Source organism: Poecilia mexicana, unplaced genomic scaffold (genome assembly GCF_051168715.1).
Source record: "Poecilia mexicana isolate PSO_F unplaced genomic scaffold, ASM5116871v1 scaffold_15, whole genome shotgun sequence".
NCBI classification, from domain to species: domain Eukaryota; kingdom Metazoa; phylum Chordata; class Actinopteri; order Cyprinodontiformes; family Poeciliidae; genus Poecilia; species Poecilia mexicana.
Window position 1 is genome coordinate 11,344,021 of NW_028263384.1, and position 20,264 is coordinate 11,364,284.

At 40.2% G+C, this 20,264-nt stretch overlaps 1 protein-coding gene across 2 annotated transcripts in view; it reads right to left on the bottom strand.

Moving 5' to 3' along the window:
• The window catches only part of rgs17 (regulator of G protein signaling 17), a 28,729-nt gene extending 11,377 nt beyond the window's left edge, over positions 1–17,352 (bottom strand). Inside the window, exons 1-3 of one of the 2 annotated variants that reach the window (XM_015007493.2) lie at positions 17,156–17,352; positions 13,153–13,520; positions 9,672–9,802 (exon numbers count right to left, since the gene is read on the bottom strand). In XM_015007493.2, coding sequence (XP_014862979.2) covers positions 9,672–9,802; positions 13,153–13,155 — 134 coding nt within the window. In that variant the 5' untranslated portion in view covers positions 13,156–13,520; positions 17,156–17,352. Of the gene's footprint in view, positions 1–9,671; positions 10,392–13,152; positions 13,521–17,155 lie in introns of those variants that run through there. The other variant, XM_088013071.1, reaches the window with a different exon arrangement.
• Positions 17,353–20,264: the final 2,912 nt, after the last annotated feature.

The window sequence follows — 20,264 nt, forward strand, 5'->3', positions numbered from 1 at the left end:
TCTTCTCTTATGACTATATACAAGTGGTCCCCAAACTTTTTCCTGTGAGGGCCACATAACTTTTCCCTTCTCTGGTGGGGGGCCGGAAATTGTTGACGGGGGGTGCGTTTCTTGATTGATTTTTACCCAGAAAGCACATGGGCAAAAACCATGAGTGAAACGGTCACTGGGACTAACTAGTATATATTCCATTGAGGGAATGTATCTATAATATATTAATTTCTCATATGTTAACATAAAGGCTCGTTTTGAAGTATAAGTTGCTACTTACAGGCATCGCTTCGAAGAATTCAACCTGGAATGTGGCGTTCACAACGTGTGTTCATCTGCTCTACCGCTAGCAAACAACCGTACTGATTAAATAACAAAAGTCAAGCAGTTCCCTAAAAGTCCAACAGATGGCAGCAATGTGCCATGCAAAACAAAACACCTACCGTTTAAAGGACACACTTCCTGCTAAAGAGCCCCCTGGTGGTTGAAGAAAAATCCACATATAAACCGGAAAATACAATAAATGAAAAAAAATCTGAATGCTCTCTGGTATTGTTCAGGGGGCCGGACCAAATGTGGAGGCGGGCCGGATCCGGCCCGTGGGCCGTAGCTTGGGGACCCCTGCTATATACTGTTTAAAGCTTTTCAGGACAAGACGTTACGGAGGCAAAATATGTCATATTTTGGCTGCTACGTCACTCTGCCCAATTGCCTACAGAAAATACAATTTGGATGCCAACTAAAGTTAGCTTAATCTGACCTTACAAGTTCAAAAAGTGATCAAAGACTTATTTAAAAAAAAACTTTCCTTCGTCACAACAGACCTTTGGCAAACAAACAACAACAACAAAAAACATGTTGGTGTGTTCTTAATCTATTAAATTAACGGGAGGTTCTAAAAATTACCAAAGAAATCACAATAATTTCAAATACAAAAATGTATTGGAGATTTTTATCCTGCCTAAGGATAAAAACTAAATTGATAGTTATGATTACAAACGGCCACTACACTTCTTTTATTTCAGCTGTACTATTATAATCAACTCCATGATCTTTATATATACCCCAAGAAGTCTGACTTTATTCCCAAAATCTAAAAAATGAAGAGTTGAACGCGTAATTGTGAATGATTTCTCTCTTTAAACGACCATAGCAGTCTACAGTGGAGTCCAGCTGCCAGCTTCGTTTTCCTGTTCTGGCTGCAGTTAATTATCAGCGGACACAAACAATCAAGTTTCAGTGTCCGTCTTTATGTAAATACTCCAAACTACGCGGCAGCCTCTCTGTCTATCGTAGCTCAGTCACACTTGAGAAACCACAGTGTAACACACACTGAAGTCTATTTTTGGTCCCTCCACGGAGGATCTTTCCTTCCTCTTGCTGTCTCTTGTCAAAGTCCCCATTGTGCAGCAGTAATGGGCTAAGCCAGCCGCAGCCCCCCGGCGCCCTCACAATACGGCTAAATATACAGGCTGTTCTTCACAGCTGTTTTGCATGTGATTGGAGACGGAAATAGAAGACACCCTGACCAGATAAGGTCCTTGTGCAAGACTGTGTGAGGATGCTCTCTCTGTGTGACCCTTTAAAATCCTCCTTAGCATTTAGCCTCCAAAACTCAGCCGTGAAGCTCCTCTGACTCAAGAGGCTCCTCTCAACCACTCGCCTGAGCAGGCGTCGACACCGGGCGCGTTCGGCGATTTACATGCGGGCTTTGCTAAACTCTTACACAACAAATTCTGCAGAGTTAAATCAACACTATGCCTGGTCTAATTGGTCCTTTTCAGAATTGGTGTTAATTTAATTCTTACAGAGTTATTTCAACAATAGTTTGAGTATAGTTAGAAACATTTCAAGTGTTAAAATTACTCAATTTCTTGTTGAAATAACTCTGAAAGAGTTCAATTAACACCAATTCTGAAAAGGACCAAATAGACTCGGCATAGTGTTGAATTTGCTGCGTACCCGTGTCAGGCGAGCTAAGCAAATTAGCCCTGCTGGGCCGCCGGCCGAAACAGCAAATAAAACATGTGTGTTACCGTGGAATTTGTTTTTCTAGGCTGAGTTTTGGGAGACCCGACACCGGCGCTCGGCTGGGAAACGCACAGCAGACTCACAGTCCGCAAGCTGCGGCCACTTCAGATGAAGTGGCGTGAAAGAAGCAGAGCATTCACCATTCACTGCCTGAAAACAATGTTTCATTCACTCCGCTCTCCCGGCAGGAGCCGAGCCACAGTCAGGCAGCTGGAGGAGCTTCGGATCAGCTCAAGAGTTTCTGGTGCCTTGCTCAGAGGCAACGCGTTGCCCTCGAGGTTGTGCAACTTTAGGGCCTGTGGTCAAGTTTATTCTGATCTGGATTTTTAAAAAGGCATGGAAAATTAGGGTTTAATTGTAATTGAATCTATCTGTAAACGTAAGACGAGCAGCAGAGCAAACAATTTCACTCAGTCATTAATCATTTCACCACAAAAATAAATAAATTTAACCAAAATATCGAGGGTGAGTACAGTATTCCATATTGCTCATAGACCTTTTAGGAAATGCTGGTTTGTAAAATTTTCAAAATAAGAGGAAGCCCTTTTTACTTCACAAGAATATAAACAAAATAGCCAATATTTGGTCCTAAAACAATTTTATTGCATTTTATTTTTAATAATCTACAGAATAGCTACAGCAGGGACTAATGCATTAATTTCAATTAATTGACTACACAGATTTTAATGCGTTAAAACGTTTTTAGCTGTTGTAATTGCTCGTTTGTGGTAAGCCCGTAAATCTGACGCACAAGCGACATCTGCAAACAACAGCGATGGACGACGAAGCCGTTTCTCTTGGCTTGCTGTGGGATCGTTTTTTGCTTCAAAACACAACCTGATGAGACGATGGAAAAGACTATTGTGTGTATGTTGGATATAACAGCACTTTGCACCGATATGATGGTTGAATGACAAGATTAAAAACAATAATTATCTCCGTTGTTGAGCTCTTTTGTCCATTTATTCAAAAAAGGGTTTTTGATCTGAAAATGTTGCTTATTTTGTCAAAATATGGTTCTGACAGTTATCTTCCAGGAACATACTTTGATCTAAACCATTAAACTGTAGCTCTTGTCGGAGGGTGAACAGGTCATCTGCCCTGCATTTAGCTCCATTTCACTTCTCATCAACCTCTGTGGTATCCCCCACAACATAGTACTACTACCATGGTGACCTGGTGATCAGAGTGATGTGCAGTTTTTTTTATTTTATTTTATTTTTTATTTATTTTTTTATTAAATGTTCCACAGTGCAGAAATTCAGCCAGGGGTGGTGGTGTTGTTGTGACTTCCTGGAAATGTTGCCAACTTCCCTAAACAGTGAGCTCATTTTTACATGTTCCACTTAAATGCAAAGTTCACAGACAAAACATGCAGTGCACTCTAAAAATAAAAAAGGTTAAGTCACGACAGGCAGCCTCAAACTGTATCCAACTATTCACTGGAGTTCAGTTCTGCGATCCGCTGCTATCATGTAGAAATGCAGTTGAAAACTGTGCACAATTTCCTGTAGTAAAGAACCGTCAAACCACGGAAAATTAATACTCGGATGTTGCAAAAAGGTTTTATTGAATAATTATTGATGAAATGTGAGAAAAAAAAAAGCACTTTCTTAGATTAAGATCAGGAAATAAAGCTGCTTGTTTCACCAAAAAGAGAGTAAATAAAGCTATAAGAGCTAAAAGTTAGTGATTTTAACAATTGGAAAGAGTTGTCCAACTGTTAAAATCATTCTTCCTTCATCAGTTCATTTTAAATCCTACATCATATTAAAAAACAATCTATTATTAATAATAATGTCACCAAAAGCTGCTAATGCTGCTCATCTGACGGAGACATAAGAGAAAAGCTACAATTCTTTTAAAAACAAACCAGTTTGTTTAGTTAAAATACAAGAAAAGTGAAAACCCAACAGACTCATAACCAGTTTACAGGGAAGCATAAAAATGGACTCATTTGTCTCCTTCCCAGCCATCAACAATGTGGGCTGCTGACGCTGTGCTGCTGTTGGTGTCAATCTCTCAATTACACAGAAAAAGCTGGAAGACATTACGTTCTGTCTGTTGTTTACATTTCCACACCGTACAGAACAAATGTGTTCGAGTGGGTTGTTTACAACCCATCAAATATGGAGCGGTAGCATAATTTCTTTGGGCTCATTCTTTATTCTATATTTATGCAAACTTGTACAATTATTAAAGCAAAATTATTTCTTTGTAGCTCTTCTCCAAGCAGGCAAAATTTCTTGTCACTTTTTACAACAGCAGCAGCAAATGTCTGTAAGTTACATTTAATTGTACTTTTAAGATATTTTTAAGTCAAGTATGATTCAAAATTTTAAACTTGATAGAATGATGAAAAACGCTACTTAAATTAATGGTTTTAATATACCATTGTCAATCTAAACTTAATATTTAACTATTAAAATCCCCGTTTTAATCCCCAGCCTCCTGAAATATACAATTTCCCAAAACAACAGAGCTCAGAATGAAAACAATTATTTTTGACATGACCTACAGTTAAAAACACTTAATTACGGTATACACACACACATGCACGCACGCACACACACACACACAAAAAATACAATTATAGAAAACCAAAGATAATATTGAATAATTTGTATAATTATTCAAAGTAAATATATCGATGGTAATATATTTAGAATAATAAATATAATATTGTTTTATTTCTAAGGTAGCGCTCTATTGTGAGAGAATCTAAATTAATGTTAGGGAATAATTAAAACTTTTTAAGATTTACGAAATCTCGGTTAGCCTTCATAGCCGGAGCTGAACCTCGGTATGACACCAAGCACTATAGCTAATATTAGCTGGCATTTCGCTGGTAGACATAGAAAATAATATGTTTATCTTACTTGTGAAGCGTTATCCCCTGAGCACTCACGTCGGTGGATATGAACAAAAACATCCCGCAGGCCGCCGTATTTCCTGTGCCCGAGTAGCCAAAGCGGGGTCTATTCTTTAGGTACGTCAGCCTTGTGTTTAGCTTAGCTACTTTAGCTCTCACCTCATCAAATGTCTTCAATAGCGCGAGATGCGCGTTTATTGTAATTGTATCTGCTAATACTGCTTCTTCTTTTTCACAGTGGCGAATATAGTTTTGTTGTTGTTTTTTTTACGAGAATAGTCATAATAAGTGCGTAGTTCTCATGTAACGTCCACCTCCGCGAACTTTGTAACCGACAACCGTCTTGGAAAGCAGTTGCTATGACAACAATAAACAAGCCACAGACACAGTGGCGCCGATCACTTCCTGTTCTGACTGTTGGGAACTATGTATTGACTCTTAGCAGAAATCTGCCCGCTCTGCCATGATGGACATCAAAACAACCAACGTTCCTCTTTAAAGCGTATCAAAAAAAAAAAAAGTACAGCCTGTCTAAAATCGCTTCTGTTTTGTTGATTTCAATTTAAAAATTGTCATGGGATGCTGTGTGGCTGACTGCATAAACAAACAAGGATAGAACCCAAACTTGTCATTTTATTGCTAATTTTTAATGAGGAAAGATACAGGCGATGAATATCAACCATCAATCATAATGACTGTCAGCCCTATGAGTCATTGTGGATTATCAGCAAACAAGGTTAAAAAGATTAATGTTCATATACTTTATAAGAGATCAAATATTGAAAGATATCACATATTGTTTCATGGAGTAGGTAAGCATGTAACTATTAGTAACCCTGGATACAATGCCCCACCATCTTGTAGCCAAGCATGTATGGAAAAAACTGATTAGCATCTAATTTTTTGTACATTTTTAATGTTGCTCCAGTGTAATGGGAAACTCTTTTTATGACATAGTGATATAAATCATTTGGTGTGAATTCAGGCAAAGTCAGTAATTTGATTAACACATTAGGAGGGAGGAAGTAAGGGTCGGGTGGAAGCTAGCTATTTCCAACTTTTGTAAAAAACTACCGTCTATGAGCCCCAATCAGGTTTGTTACATTTAGAGACAAGTTATCTCCACTCGAACAAGAAGAAGCCATGAATAAATTGGTAAAAACAACTCCCATCCTTCACTTCCGACGTCCGTCATAGCGCCTCGAATGATTAAGTGATACATTTGCAAAGGGTTAATAGTTTGAGTCATGCAGAACTTATCTGACAGTTTCCATAGCAACGATAAGAAGCAAGACATTCCCCGTGAACTACAGTGAGCTCATTGTAGCTATGACATCTTCTATGACATATATCTATGTCATAGATCAAAGAACATCTGAGATTATGAATGCTTGCATCTCAAACCAGGAGGTAGTATTCAAGCAGCTCTTTGACGCTCTGCACTGTTTTGCAAAGATTTTCAGTATGGAAAAGGTCTTAACCACCATGTTTTTCCCGCTGGGTTTCAGCGTTGGATATTTGATCACCAGAGGAGTGAGAAAAGGTTTTAACAAACTACTCCCTGGTGTCAAGTTTGAAATGAATAACTTTCAGGATGAGTGCATTGAATACGATATATTCGATGCTTATCTTTTCAACCCTTCCCCGGCTGGGGAAGTTTCAGGCTCTTCTTCAACTTCTGCTTTGACCAAAAAGGCGTCAGAAGACAATACCCATGTAGAGACCGCCCTCCTAGGGAAAGATTTCTCTAAGCTTCCCAAAGAACAAACTTCCCCGGCTGGGGAAGTTGAAAAAAAGGAGACAGTTGAGTCAGGCATTTCGACCTCTGCTCTGACAAAGGGGGCTTTAGAAGACTGGACCCATCAAGAGCGATCTGGCCTACGGGACGACTTCTCTAATTTTCCCAAAGAAACTTCCCCAGCTGGGGAAGTTCGCGTTGCAAACGAGACAGTTGAGTCCGAAAGCTCAACCTCTGCTCTGGCAAAAGCGACGTTAGACGACTTGACCCAAGAAGAGATGTCTGTCCTAGGGGATGACAGATCCAAAGAGCAAGCTTCCGTGGCTGCGGACGTTTGCCCTGAAAGGAGTAAATATCAGCCCAAACGACAAACTAGAAATTCTTGTTGTCCGTCATTTTAACTGACACAAGAATGTTACATCTGACTGACAACAGCATGTTACATCTGTCGCACTCCTCCTGTTATTAATGAACAGTGAAAAAACTTGCATAAAGTGTAAGGGAGTTGCAATTACAACTGTCCATCCATTTCATCCATCCATTTTCTTCCACTTATCCGGGGTGGGGTGGTGGGGGTAGCAGCTTAAGAAGGGAGGTCCAGACTTCCCTCTCCCGAGCCACTTGTTCCATGTCCTCTGGGGGAATCCCAAGGCATTCCCAGGCCAGCAGAGAGACATGGTCCCTCCAGCATGTCCTGGGTCTTCCCCGGGGACTCCTCCCGGTGGGACATGGAACAAGTGGCTGGGGAGAGGGAAGTCTGGACCTCCCTTCTGAAGCTGCTGCCCCCCCCACCCCACCCTAGATGAAGTGGAAGAAAATGGATGGATGGATGGAAGGTCAACTGGTCTCTAAATTCGCCTTAGGTGACAATAAAAATACATTCTATGAATAAAATATCAAAAATAAAACATCAGGGCTGCACAGTTTGTAGCACGGTTGCCTTGCAACAACAAAATCTTGGGTTTGAATCCTGGCCGAGGTTCTTTATGCAGGTTCTCCATGTTCATGAGTGGGTTCTCTCCGGGTTGCTCCGGCTTCATCCCACAATTCTATCTATCTATCTATCTATCTATCTATCTATCTATCTATCTTTCTATCTCTAAAACTATCCATCTATCTACATATATATCTCTATCTCTCTCTCCATATATATATATATATATATATATACACACACACACACACATATACATATCTATTTATCTACATATATATCTCTATCTATCTCTCTCTCTCTCTATATATATATATATATACATATTTCTATCTATCTATCTATCTATCTGTCTCTAAAACTATCCATCTATCTACATATCTCTCTCTCTCTCTCTCTCTCTCTATATATATATATATATATATATACATACATATTTATATCCATTTATCTACATATATATCTCTATCTCTATATATTTATAGATCTCTCTCTCTCTCTCTCTCTCTCTCTCTCTCTCTCTCTCTCTCTCTCTCTCTCTCTCTCTCTCTCTCTCTCTCTCTCTCTCTCTCTCTCTCTCTCTCTCTCTCTCTCTCTCTCTCTCTCTCTCTCTCTCTCTATATATATATACACATGTGTTTGTAGGATGTAGATCTGAATCTAACTGCTGGCACAGACATAAGGTATAACATCCCCATGCTAACATGCAGCGGACATCAGAAACAGCTTTATAACAACAACAGCAAACGTATCAACCAGAACTACGAATCACACAATTTTGACACGTTACTGGTCTTAAAATATATCACAGTTCTGAAAGTAAGCACTTAAAAACCATTACTCTTTTCTGTCTCCTACCCAGGAAGTTATTTCTGATAAAATCTACTTTTTGAGGGAGACTTGAAAAATCTCCCTCGGTTGAATGTCCACTTAATAAAATAAGAGAGAAGACTCGAGGATGAGCCAAGTTTCCTGTGTGGGTTGGTCTCTTATTGTGGACCACCATGTCTTTGGTAAGTCTGGTGTAGAAGCCAAAGGGGTGTTACCCATGCTAATCATTTTGGAACGTACACTTGCCTTCTTGAGCAGCATGTCAGACTGCAGGCTAGCTAGTAAGCTGTGTTACTGTAAGAGGAGCATAAAGAAAGGGTTTAACATTCTCCACATTTACTTAAAAACTAAATTCAGAGTGAGTGTTTTATTTTCATATTTTGCTTTTGACCACTGTGTACATTTGCTAAACAAATCTTTTAAAATCACCTACTGTTTTAGCTGGCAGTCTCATCAAAGCTATTTCACTACATGTGACATAAGAAGAATCTCAAATTTGTGAGCTGAAAAAAGTCTTAAAGTAATGTGAAACTTTGTTCCAAAGGGTTTGGTATATTTCACAACTTTTGAGGCCTAAACTTAAGATGATAATCATTTAAAGATGCTTTTAGACCTTTCAGAACATCCTGCTTTAACCTGCTTCAAACCCATCTCTGCCACACTGTTCATATGACTATTTAGAAAATCTCTATGAAATTCAGGGATTTTATGGGGAAATGTGATGAAATGTGGACAAGCTTTGCAAGGCTTTGTAGATTTAAACCAAAAACTCCTAGCATTTTAAAAACATCCTTGTTGTACTGCTTCCTTCCTTGAAGTTACAGTATGCAACTTTTGTAAAAAAAACAAAAAAACAAAAAAAAAACAACAAATAAAAACAACTAATCAGATTTAGGAGTATTAGCGCTGTCAATCAGCTGGTGTATGTGCCACTCAGAACCTCTCCCTTTCTCTCTGCTTAACTACAGCTTTTCCCGGTCAGTAGAGCCAGCCATGAATGATCAGGCTAGTAAGCACAGCCATCAATGAAAGAGGATAAACAGCTTTAAGTTGTTTCTTCGCTGTTAGCACATTTTGCAGCCCATACCCAAGGGTGATGGACAGCGGTAAGACCTTCCTCCTGGCTCTGATTTTTTTGTTTTTGACCAGGAGCGGTGGAGAAGCTTGAATTTTTTTTTTTTTCACAGATTATCTGCCTCATTTTTACAAATGCACAAACACACTCATCAGATTTAAATAATGGGCGGTAGCGGTCAAACGTGTCACTTGCTTACCACAGACACTTGCAGCAGCCGCACCAGCAGAGGCAGCAGGTATTCGGTCGAGGCTGTCCAGGGGCCTGGGGTGGGGCCTCGATGTGAGCCGCCTGCCTTTTTCTCATCTCCACTCCACTCACGCTGTGGGGCTTCATGCGTGCATGGAACAAACACAGTTGAAACACAACTCAAGTCAATCGCAGGGCGAACAGAGAGAGCAGAAACAAATCAACAATCATGCTCCACTTTCTCCTCGCCAGACAATACAAAATCGTCTGGGGAGGAAAAACCAAAAAACCAAATAAAAAATAAAAAATGGAGTGTGTGGATGCACGTTGAGGAGAAAGACGACGCGCCGGGGAAGGAGGAGGAGGACCGAGAGGATTCCCTTCCTTGTTTGGTACGAGGGCTTTCTGGCATCAGCCCAAGTGTTTCACTCAGCTCTGACACACACTAAATGTGCATTTTAATGGGCGCAGAGAGAGACAGAGGAACAGGATCTGCATATCACACACATGGATGGGCACGTGCGCGCGACAAACACACAAGTCGGCGCACATTCGCGTTAACCCGTTCGTCTCCAGCCTTCACCGTCCATCAGAAGATGCAACATCCACCACCGACCGACTGGAGATAAAGATGCATGTAAAAGTGCTTTTACAGCGTTGCGCCTTCGTTTTTACTGCGGTTGCCTAACTGATTGTTTCAACCGACACTGATCTTTGGGCCACTTCCGATTTTCTCGCCTAATGCTTTTTGCTTCATATAGCATGAGCTTTGCGCCGAGCTTTGTGGTTCAATATCACAGAAAAACTCACCAACTATTTTCTGACTTTATTTCTGTTAATATGCGACACTCCCACTGAATGACCAGTGTTCCAGCCTCCTCAGGCCCTTGAACTAAAAATAACATTGTACTTCTGTCAATTTGCCTTGTTAGACCTACTAATACCCAACCTTCTCCTCCCTATCATCATATTAACACTTACACAGGTCACAGCACACTCCACACTTATTGGCACCCATGGTAAAGGTATTAAAATGCCTTGAATTTACTTTTTTCCCCCCTTCACAAGAGCATTGTGTCCCACAGGAAAGCTTTTCAAAATCCACCACTTAATTTAAGCACATGGTTTTTTTTGGCACACATCAAGAGATGTTCAACACTTACTGCAACTTTTCTATAACTTTGTGGGGATAATTAGGCTGTGGTTGGCTGATGCTAAGTGGGGTAATTCTAACTGAATGATCTGATTCACCTGTTTAACTTGTTTCAGCGTTTTCAGCTTTTTTTGGACCGCCACCATTGTACATGAGTGTTTTGCTTGTAATCAACAGCATGTTAAAGTAACGCGTGGCGTTTCGCTGGACGCCTTTCAACAACTTTCTACCACCTTAAAGGCATCAGTACAACAGCTGAGCAGAGACAGAACTTCCTGCATACCTTCAGAATAAGAGTTTGATACATTGGTAACATTTTTTCCATTTTCTACACTCAGGTTTTACAAATAAGAGGAGTTTATAAAAACGATTTGACAAACTCACACTTTTCGAACTTTTCAGAAACTCTAACGTAATTTTTAACACTTAAACAAAACTAGGATCTCTTCAGCATACATTTTTAACCAAGACTTTTCTTGACAGACGACCAGCACAAGCCACCACAGCAGCAGAGGGATTTTTGCCCTTGACCCAATAAAATTTTGGTCCTTTGTTCTTTTAAAAGCATCTGCTCTGTGCTGGTCACTAAGTGAGGAGCTGAATTTTACGTTTTGGTGAAGCTGCCTTGAACTTTAAAAATATAATTGTGCCAAATTGACAATTGTATCTGCTTCAACCCTTTTGGCATCGCTGGATTGAAATACAGCTCAGAGATTTTTTTTGAAAACTACTGAAAATCCAATGTAGATACTTCTCAAACTAGGATTATCTCTGAACACATACAAAAACAATAAAGCAACTATAAGTACAGATAAAAAAAACCCCTCTTACCTGCAAACTCATATTTCCCCTATAGTCCTTAAAAATCCAAATTGCAATAATGGTGTGTATCCATAAAAAAGGCTTCTCCTCTTGTTATCATTCCCTCTACTGAGCATAAACACATGTGATTTCCCACAATGATCCTACAACGGGAGGTAAGCCTGGCACAGCCTGCCTGATATGCAAAAGCACTCATCAGACCAGCGGAGCGACCATCAGTTATTCAGCAACCAGGCAGCACAGTGGAAAACAGGCGACTGGATGCAAATGACCGCGAGGGTTCGGCTTTGTTACAAACCTGGAGCAGAGGCCGCATTGACAGGATATGCAAATATTGGTCGGAAAATACAAACATGCTAAGACGAATGACCAAAAAGGGAGCCACCAAGGCTGCAGCATGGGTATTTTTGTTTGGTTTTCCACAGAATTCAGATCTACCCCAAAACAAGATTTTAGATTAGCTTGAAATGTAATGGAAATTTTAATTTCCCTACTTGCCTTTTTTTTTTTTTTAAGCAATAAATGTGTAGGCTGGTTTTATCCTTGTTTGGTGAAATCAGCTGACTTTGAGCTAAATGTTTGCTGCTTTAGAACTTGTTAATTTTTTTATTTTATTTACTCTGACATAATACATTAACTACTTTTAGTACAAATCAGAAAACCTTTAATATTTCTTAATGCGTTTCTTTAAAATACCTATTAGGAAATATTGGTGGCAACACATCTAAAGTGACTTACAAAAGTATTCACACAACTTGAACTTTTCTCAATAGCTTACAACTATTAACTCCAATGTAAGGGTCGTTTATCATTTATTGTGATACATTTTTTAATCACGATAAGATTTTGATTTTATCGTTCTCGCTATAAATTACAATTAATGATGTTTAAAAAACCCTAAAACTAAAAACACATTTTTACTATTTTTATCCACTGTTTGTTGAATAGATGTGTATCTTTTGCCCATTACGTCTTTTCTTTGTTTCTTGGCCATGCAAACTAATCTTAGCTGAAAGTGTTGAAAATTAAATTTGTAAACAAATTTACTTGCAGCAAAGAAACCTATAACAAATGTGGAGGAAGTTGTGTTTGTTCTTCTGAGGAAAGTTTGTCACCCTGCAGCCTCTCTATAAGCTCTAGGTCTGGGGTTGGATTAGGCCGAACACTTTCCACTTTCAGTTCTGATCTTTTTCTACGTTCCCTCTGGCCTTCATGTCTTTTCACCAGAACAAAGGTTTCCGCCTCAAACACCAGAAAATGCCTGGGCGTTTTTTCTTTTTCTTTTTTTCTTTTTTAAACACTTGGACTGTTTTTAGAAGCAGTAAAAACCCAAACGGAAGTAGAAAAACGTGCAAAACATGACATTTGCATAACAGGTCTCCTTTAATGTGGACGTAAAGCCAGGGAAGTTCAAAGGAAACATGCAAAAGAGTTACCAAAGTATCTGAAACAAAAGCACAACAATATCAAAGTTCGCCTGCGCGGAGCGGCGGCCGGGACAAAGAGAAACACTTACCATGAATTAATGAGTTCCTAAACACAGGTCAGACAAAGCGGTCATGGCGTGAGGTAATAGGTTGCCGGGTGATAGCAAGCTGGTTGACAAAGTGACTGACTGGTGGAGTGTCTCGGTGTCCGCTCGGCAAGCGTGCTGGCTGTTGGGCTCGCGGGAGCAGTGGGACGAGGCGCAGAGGTACTTGTCACCACGGGGAGGAGGAGAGGTTACTGGTGTCACCATCCCTGACCGAGGAGCACAGGAGGGGAATGCGAGAGACGAGGTGAGGTGTGACGACCCTTCTCGCTTGCTTCCCAGCACGTCGGCCTCCTCGGACCTCAACAAAATGGATCCTTCCTTGACTTGAGAGAGCAGCGAATGTGCGGCATCTGAAGAACAGCGGGTGGAGGAGGGTTAGTTCGACTTGTTTTAAACTAATAAGATGCAGGATCCAGATTTAGTGGAGCTGAGTCTATTTTTCTCAAATAAATATGATGAACAAAGAAATCTAAATCCATCTTAATAAACTCCTTTTTTTAAATAACATTTATGATCTCTGTTATGTTATGCAGTTGCAATCTTGTTGGTTTAGGTGCTGAAATGATTTACAGACCAATGTGTCAATTTACAAAGAGAAAACAAGATGAGCCTCTGGTCAGATTGCAAAAAGCTAAATACTTTATGGTCACAAGTTATTAGCATGTGGGGAAACAATTATCTTGTGGCCATTCCTTAATACTGTGTGTTCACAAGATACAAATACTCAAGTCTTCACTGATCAGGAGAAGGAAATAAAGTTCCACATTTAGCATTTCGCAGCAGAAAGCCACAAGAAGTGCGCTTGCACTATTATTTCGCTCAAAACGGGGTGGTGCTGAGGATGGAGGAGCAGAGAGTGTTTTACTGATCAATGCTGTTAGCTGCAAGTCTGTCCGCTGCAACACCTCCGATCTATAACCACCATCCTAAAAGTGAGGGTCTCACCCTTTTTTGCCATCACGGGCTGCCGTACTCGTAATCACGTAATTTCATTCAGTGTTCACCTAAAGTGGTTGTCTGAATGACAAAGAAAATAAAAGTACTCGTGGGAACCAGGTTAAAAGTTGGGGAGAGGAAGACAAAGTTTTAAAGTGACTAACTGCGATTCCTGGAGTTTGACTTTTTTTTTTTTTTTTTTTTTTTTTTTTAATCAGGAATCGGCAGAGATCGTTTGGAGGATTTCCCCGTTTTCTCTCTGGGTGAAGGTGCCAGCTGTCAGTCGGCTGCTTTAGAAAACTGAAGGAAGAGGAAACCCGGAGAAGTTTTCCCCATTTTAAAAAGCAGGAAGTCATCAGTTTTGGAAACAACTTAGGAGTATGACAACCTCAAAATAAACCAACTTCTCTGTTATTAACATAACATTTTTCAACCAATAACTATGATAATTCCTCCTACTGATGAAATAAAAAGAAATCTTAATCATGACATGTGTAATGAAGTAAGCAAAGCATTTATTTACTGCTATTGTAATTTTGATACAAAATCTTAAGTAAACATTGGCTACAAAACAGACCACCACTCGTAACTAACCAACCGTTTTAGTCAGCATTACTCAGTGTGACAGATGTTGCTTCTTTTAACTCTAACAATATGAATTTCTGCAACTAGAAATAAGCCCAATACGACAATATTTTTGTCTTCTACATGAGTGAAAACAGCAAGAACCTTATTTCAGCCAGCTGACCAGCCGTGGATCAGACCCAATTAGAAACATTAATTATTTAAAACGCTGCTACACGTAATGCTGGTAATCAATCAAAAGCACTGCGATCCTCCACAAAAATCAAACTTTTACTGGATGAGAGAAATACATAGCAGTGACGTGGCACCGTACTCGCTTTCTGATTGCGGAAAAAACAAGTCAGTTGCTTTACAAAACCATGTACAGACTTTTTTTATTCAACGTGAGAGAGACCAGGTCACTGTCCACTGTGAGGAAGATGACAACTGCTCCTAACCTCACCACAGCATCCCACTTTAGAGAACGCTGAACTGTCCCTTTAAGAAAGGTTTTCCAAAACTGAATCAATCAACACCAGCAGCTTTAAAGAGTTCATGCACAACACCAGAGGCTTGTTCAGAGCTACTAATGTTCTGTTAGGACTAAAAAAACGGAGGTAAAACACAAGAAGGAATAGTTCGCATATCATCTTAATAATCTATCAAACACTATCTGCATCTTTATTTGTGTGACTTATGGAAACCAACCTCACATGCATTTTTTCTCATCTCCTCTGCTCTACAATAACACAACATGCTGGGTCAGTGCTGTTCCACAGAGAAAACCAAGCCCTCTCTCTGCAAAGAGAGAAGCTTTTATATCTGCTGATAGCAGCTAAATAAATAAATAAAAACTGGGTTGAAAACAAAGGGTTCTCCTGTATTTTGAGAGCTTTTGAAAAGGGATTTTGCATAGCCGTGTGCAAAGATAGGGGTTTCTTTTCGCATCGCACTGGAGAGATTTTCCACAGCCAATTTCCAGGAATTAGTCATCCCCAGAGTGACTTCCTCAAACATCCATCTGTGAAAAAAGAATGCAAAAAAGAATGGGGAAAAGTTAAACCAGGGTTGCTAGGAGACTAATGCTGATTGGTTGAGGCGCCCGGGTCAGTGTAGAGGTTTTAAAGTTAAGTTAAAATTTGAATGTCAAATCATTCCCAATTTCAAGACTTTTTAATGACATGCCAGGAAAAGTGCTACAGCGACCAAAGTTTTTCTGGTGGCGAATAAAACTCAGCTCTGCCCCTCCCCCACCTGATGCTGTAAACCTCTAGGTCACTGGCTAATTCTGTTAGCTTCAGACATGCCACCCATCATTCTTAGCAAGGAAAGTGTATTTAAGATACAAGTGGCAAGCTACGAGCAACATGTAAAACAGCCAATTGCAGGAACTTCTTGAGCAGATAGCTTGACTAATTATCCAGCTAATCTATGATTAACATACACTTGTTGCACCATAAAGGGATAGCAATAGCAAAAAGGGATACTATTCTGCAGAAGAAGCATTTTAAAACTGTTTACACAAGTTTATCACACTAGCTTAGCATGCCTAAATTGGGTTTTCAGTCGTTGGTCACCTGGACAAAGTACAGCAAAAATATATCAGCAATGATCCTCACTAAACTGAAAAATATGCTAAAAGGATACACCAGGCTTTTAGCAATGCCAAGCATAATTGTTGCCATGAGACCGAACATCACCTGGCATCCTGGGTAATCGCAGGTTCTATAATGTTTTACTGCTACATGTAAACATCCTCAAGTTAAATATCTGCCCATAACAGTCTGAAACGGGATGATAAGAAAGCTCGCAGTGTTTGCCGTGTTTCAGTGACGGGTACAAGTTAATGGGATTTATAAGGAAGTGTCCCAGGATGCAGTTGCAACATAACCTGTGTTGCTCTGACTCAACACACCCATGGGAAACTGCAGTGTGGGTGTTCCTTCAGCTGTGCACCGCAGGATCTCTGTGTTCCAGCAGATATAAAGAGTGTGTGTGTGTGTGGTGGGGGGAATAATGTCAGACAGCAGCTAAAATCCTCTTCCAATGCAGAAACTTGTCAGGATGGTTTATTTCTGACACCCTCCGTGAACTGTCACAGCCGGGGAAAGCCTTTTACAATAAAAAGGCCCGTGCATATCTTCAGATATGAAGTAGACACGCGCATCGGACCCAGCTTCTGCATGCACTAGCTGCGCTGGCTAGCCTGCTGGTCTGGGTCGCTTGCAGCTGCTCGAACCATCGCTGCGCGTCGGACCAACACCGAGAGAGTGGGAGTCTTCCCAGCTGACACCGTCGAGTCACAAAGCAGCCGAAGAGAGAGCTGTTCGGTGCCGACTGTCGCACAGAGGCTCTCCAGAAATCAAACACCACCCACTTTCTCGCTGGCTAGCTTTAGCCCGAGAGCCGCTATCTCTGACAGCGAGAGGAGGTGGAGGCGGCGGCGGCGGCTAACTCTAGTTAGCCCGAACAAGCGGAATCTTACCCCTTTACGCTGGGATGTCACTGTCCTACAGTGATGGGTGTGAAAACGCGGCGTCGCGACGCCTATTTAAAGACATGGCGAACGGGAATCCCGCGGTGTAATCGTGTCCATCGCCGCTGTTTTTCCAGCCATCCGCCCCGCTTCAGCACCGATCTCAGCCGAGCTCCCCTGGATGCACTGCGCAGGCGCGCTGCTGCTGCCGCCGCTGCTCTGTGGCTGCAGTCGGTCAGAGGATGCACTGGGGCTCCACACACACACGCACCCCCCCCCCCCCCACACACACACACACACAGGGTCATTACATCTGCGAGCTACACGACATCCGCTCTACTACCACCGCCCCCGAAACACACAACATGGCTTGAAAACAATGCTGCGTTTATTTTTCTCCATCCGACTGCAGGGACAGTCCAAGTCACTTTACTAAATTTAGAAGGTAACTATTTATTTTGGGGGAAACGCATCCTCGGGTTATGAACATTTTTATGTAATAAAATGAGCTTTAAAAATAGTCTCACATACAAATAACTCTTGTTTAAAGACTATGAAAGCAACTTAGAAATAAAGATAGTTGAAAATTGTTTCATTTTTAAATAGTAGCAATAACACTAAAGAACCTTGCGATTAACAAACATGATTAATTAATTACGAATCAAATATGAAAGCAAATCTTAGAGAATTACTCATGATAATAATTGGGCAAAAAAATCAAAACAAATTATTTTTCTCTCTATATAAATAACAGCTTTTAAAGACAGTAGACTCAAAATCAGCAACTTTGAGATAAAATATATTTGCCTCTTATAGTACAACCAATAATTCCAGATATTTTGTACATTTAAAATAAATTCATCCTATAAGGGATGCATGTTAAGTACTTCATCTTTTCTGTGTAATATTAACAAAGTGCACAAAAATCATAACCAAATAATAATCCATCCTTTGTTGCTATGAATAAGCAATTTTACTTTCATAAAAAAACAACATTTGGAGCTGATTTCCAATCAGTTTCTACACAGGTCTGGGGAAACCTCTGCTAATCAAAACCGTCTTATTGGTTAATTTAGTCGCATTGTACTGGTTCGTAATGTATTTGAATTAGAAATCTTTATGTTAGTAGCCACAGTAAGGCCTGGTTATGATGTCTGATTGTAGGAACATGCTGTACAATTCAATACAAATCTGTCACAAATGACACAGACGGATTTTAATGCTAATTTCAGACGTCACTTAAACACATCAGAGGCTTTTTTTTTGTCGATTTAACCACTTAATCATTAATTAGAATCATAGACTGCTGTTTTATTCTTTGTTGGTTTTTTGCTTAGACAAATAGACTGTTGCTCATAATACGTCGGTGGGTATCCCTGTTTCGCCGGTGTTTATTTTGCTTGCTTGCCTTTGTTTTGTGGCTAAATGCCTCATTCATTTCAAGTGAATTTGCTTTGAAAAGCATGAAAATATGTGACACTGTAAAAAAAGAGAGAAAAAATGAAAACCAAAAAAAAAAACAACCTCAGTTCATTATGTTTACACAAGGGGGCACCAACACTCTGTCCTCTCTCTCTTAAAGCTGCACATACGTTCACCTGCTCTGTTGCAGCAATTCGCCCTCTTATGAACTCTGTTTGGTATAAAAATACAAAAATAATTAGTGCTGCTACTCAGACGGCTAAAGGCAGATCACCAGCTGATTTGAAACCTGCATGTACTTTTAAATCAATTTATTGGTTTCATATTTGTCTGGGTTATTTAGGAATAAGTGAGTCTCTATAGAACCTTTAACAGAAATGCCTCCCATTCTTAATGTTATAAGTGCAGGATGCCAGTGGATTATGAGGAGGATCATTTTCCTTCTTCCTCTCCATCATGAAGACAGTTTCCCTGGCTTGGAGGTGATGAAGTCAAAAGCTGTAGACTGAGTGCTCTGACTTCAAACTGTGAATTGAGAGTAGATATTTTACAAGATGAACACATTAGCACAAACATGACCCTGCACTTTCTCTCATGTCATTTTTTTTATTTTAATTTTTTTCTTTGCAACCAACAGGGACTGGGCAAAATGTTCACATTCATTCACCTGCTGTGGGTGTGTGAGAAAGTTGTTTCATGCAAGCAGCAGCAGCATGTTTGAACTGAACCACTTTTGTCAGCATGTAGGGACAACTCCGACCGCCATTATGTTTTTAACTCGCAGTAAAAGTGCTTTGCAGAAAACGCTTTCGATTTTTGCTACATGTTATAAAGACAGTCGGACGGTGATTTGGTGAAAACATCAATAATTGGGCTAAGCGTTTGTTCCACAGACTGTATGCATAAATGCAGTGAATTTAACAGGATGCCACTAATCATCTCTTTTCAATGCAGTGTTTTGGTAAAAATCATTAGGTCAGGGATCATTTGGATGTTATTTTGCACCACCCACATATTTACCACTGCACGCCAAGCTCAGCCTTGATGAAAACACTATCTCCCGAAAACCTCGTCCATAACAATGCTGCTCGCTCAAAAAAAATAATAAAATAAAATAAATGGAATGACCCTGGCTCTAACTCCATAGCACTCTGATAGGACATTTGCAGGATCCTTGAAAAGTAACTTGATGAGTCTAAACACTGCTACTGCAAAACATCCTTTCACCAGACCCTGCGCAGCATCCCGGAGGAAACGGGATCAAGGTCTGGTGGTTTGAAACATGTTGTTTCAGCACAAAGAGAGCTGGGCTGTATTTATGGTGCCCAAACCCCATAGATAAAGAGACAGTTTGAATCCTGCTGAACAATGGCTCTTATATAAACGTACATAATATTTCTATGAGTTATTTAGCTGAATATTTTAATGCACATTAGATTAATGATTAAAGCCCAAATCTCACCACTATGCACTTCTGTTCAATCCACTGGGAATTTCCGGGTACAGAATATGACTGTGACGCGTTTCTGAACACCTAGTGCCCAGGCTTTATCAGACGAAACATAAAACCCTGATCTAATCAATAAATCTAGATCCAGTGATCCCCTGAAGGCTAATTATGTTGCAGTGTGAAAGTTGAAAGGCTGCAGCTAGAAACCCAAAGAGCAAAAACCGGAAAAGATACATTTAAAATGTA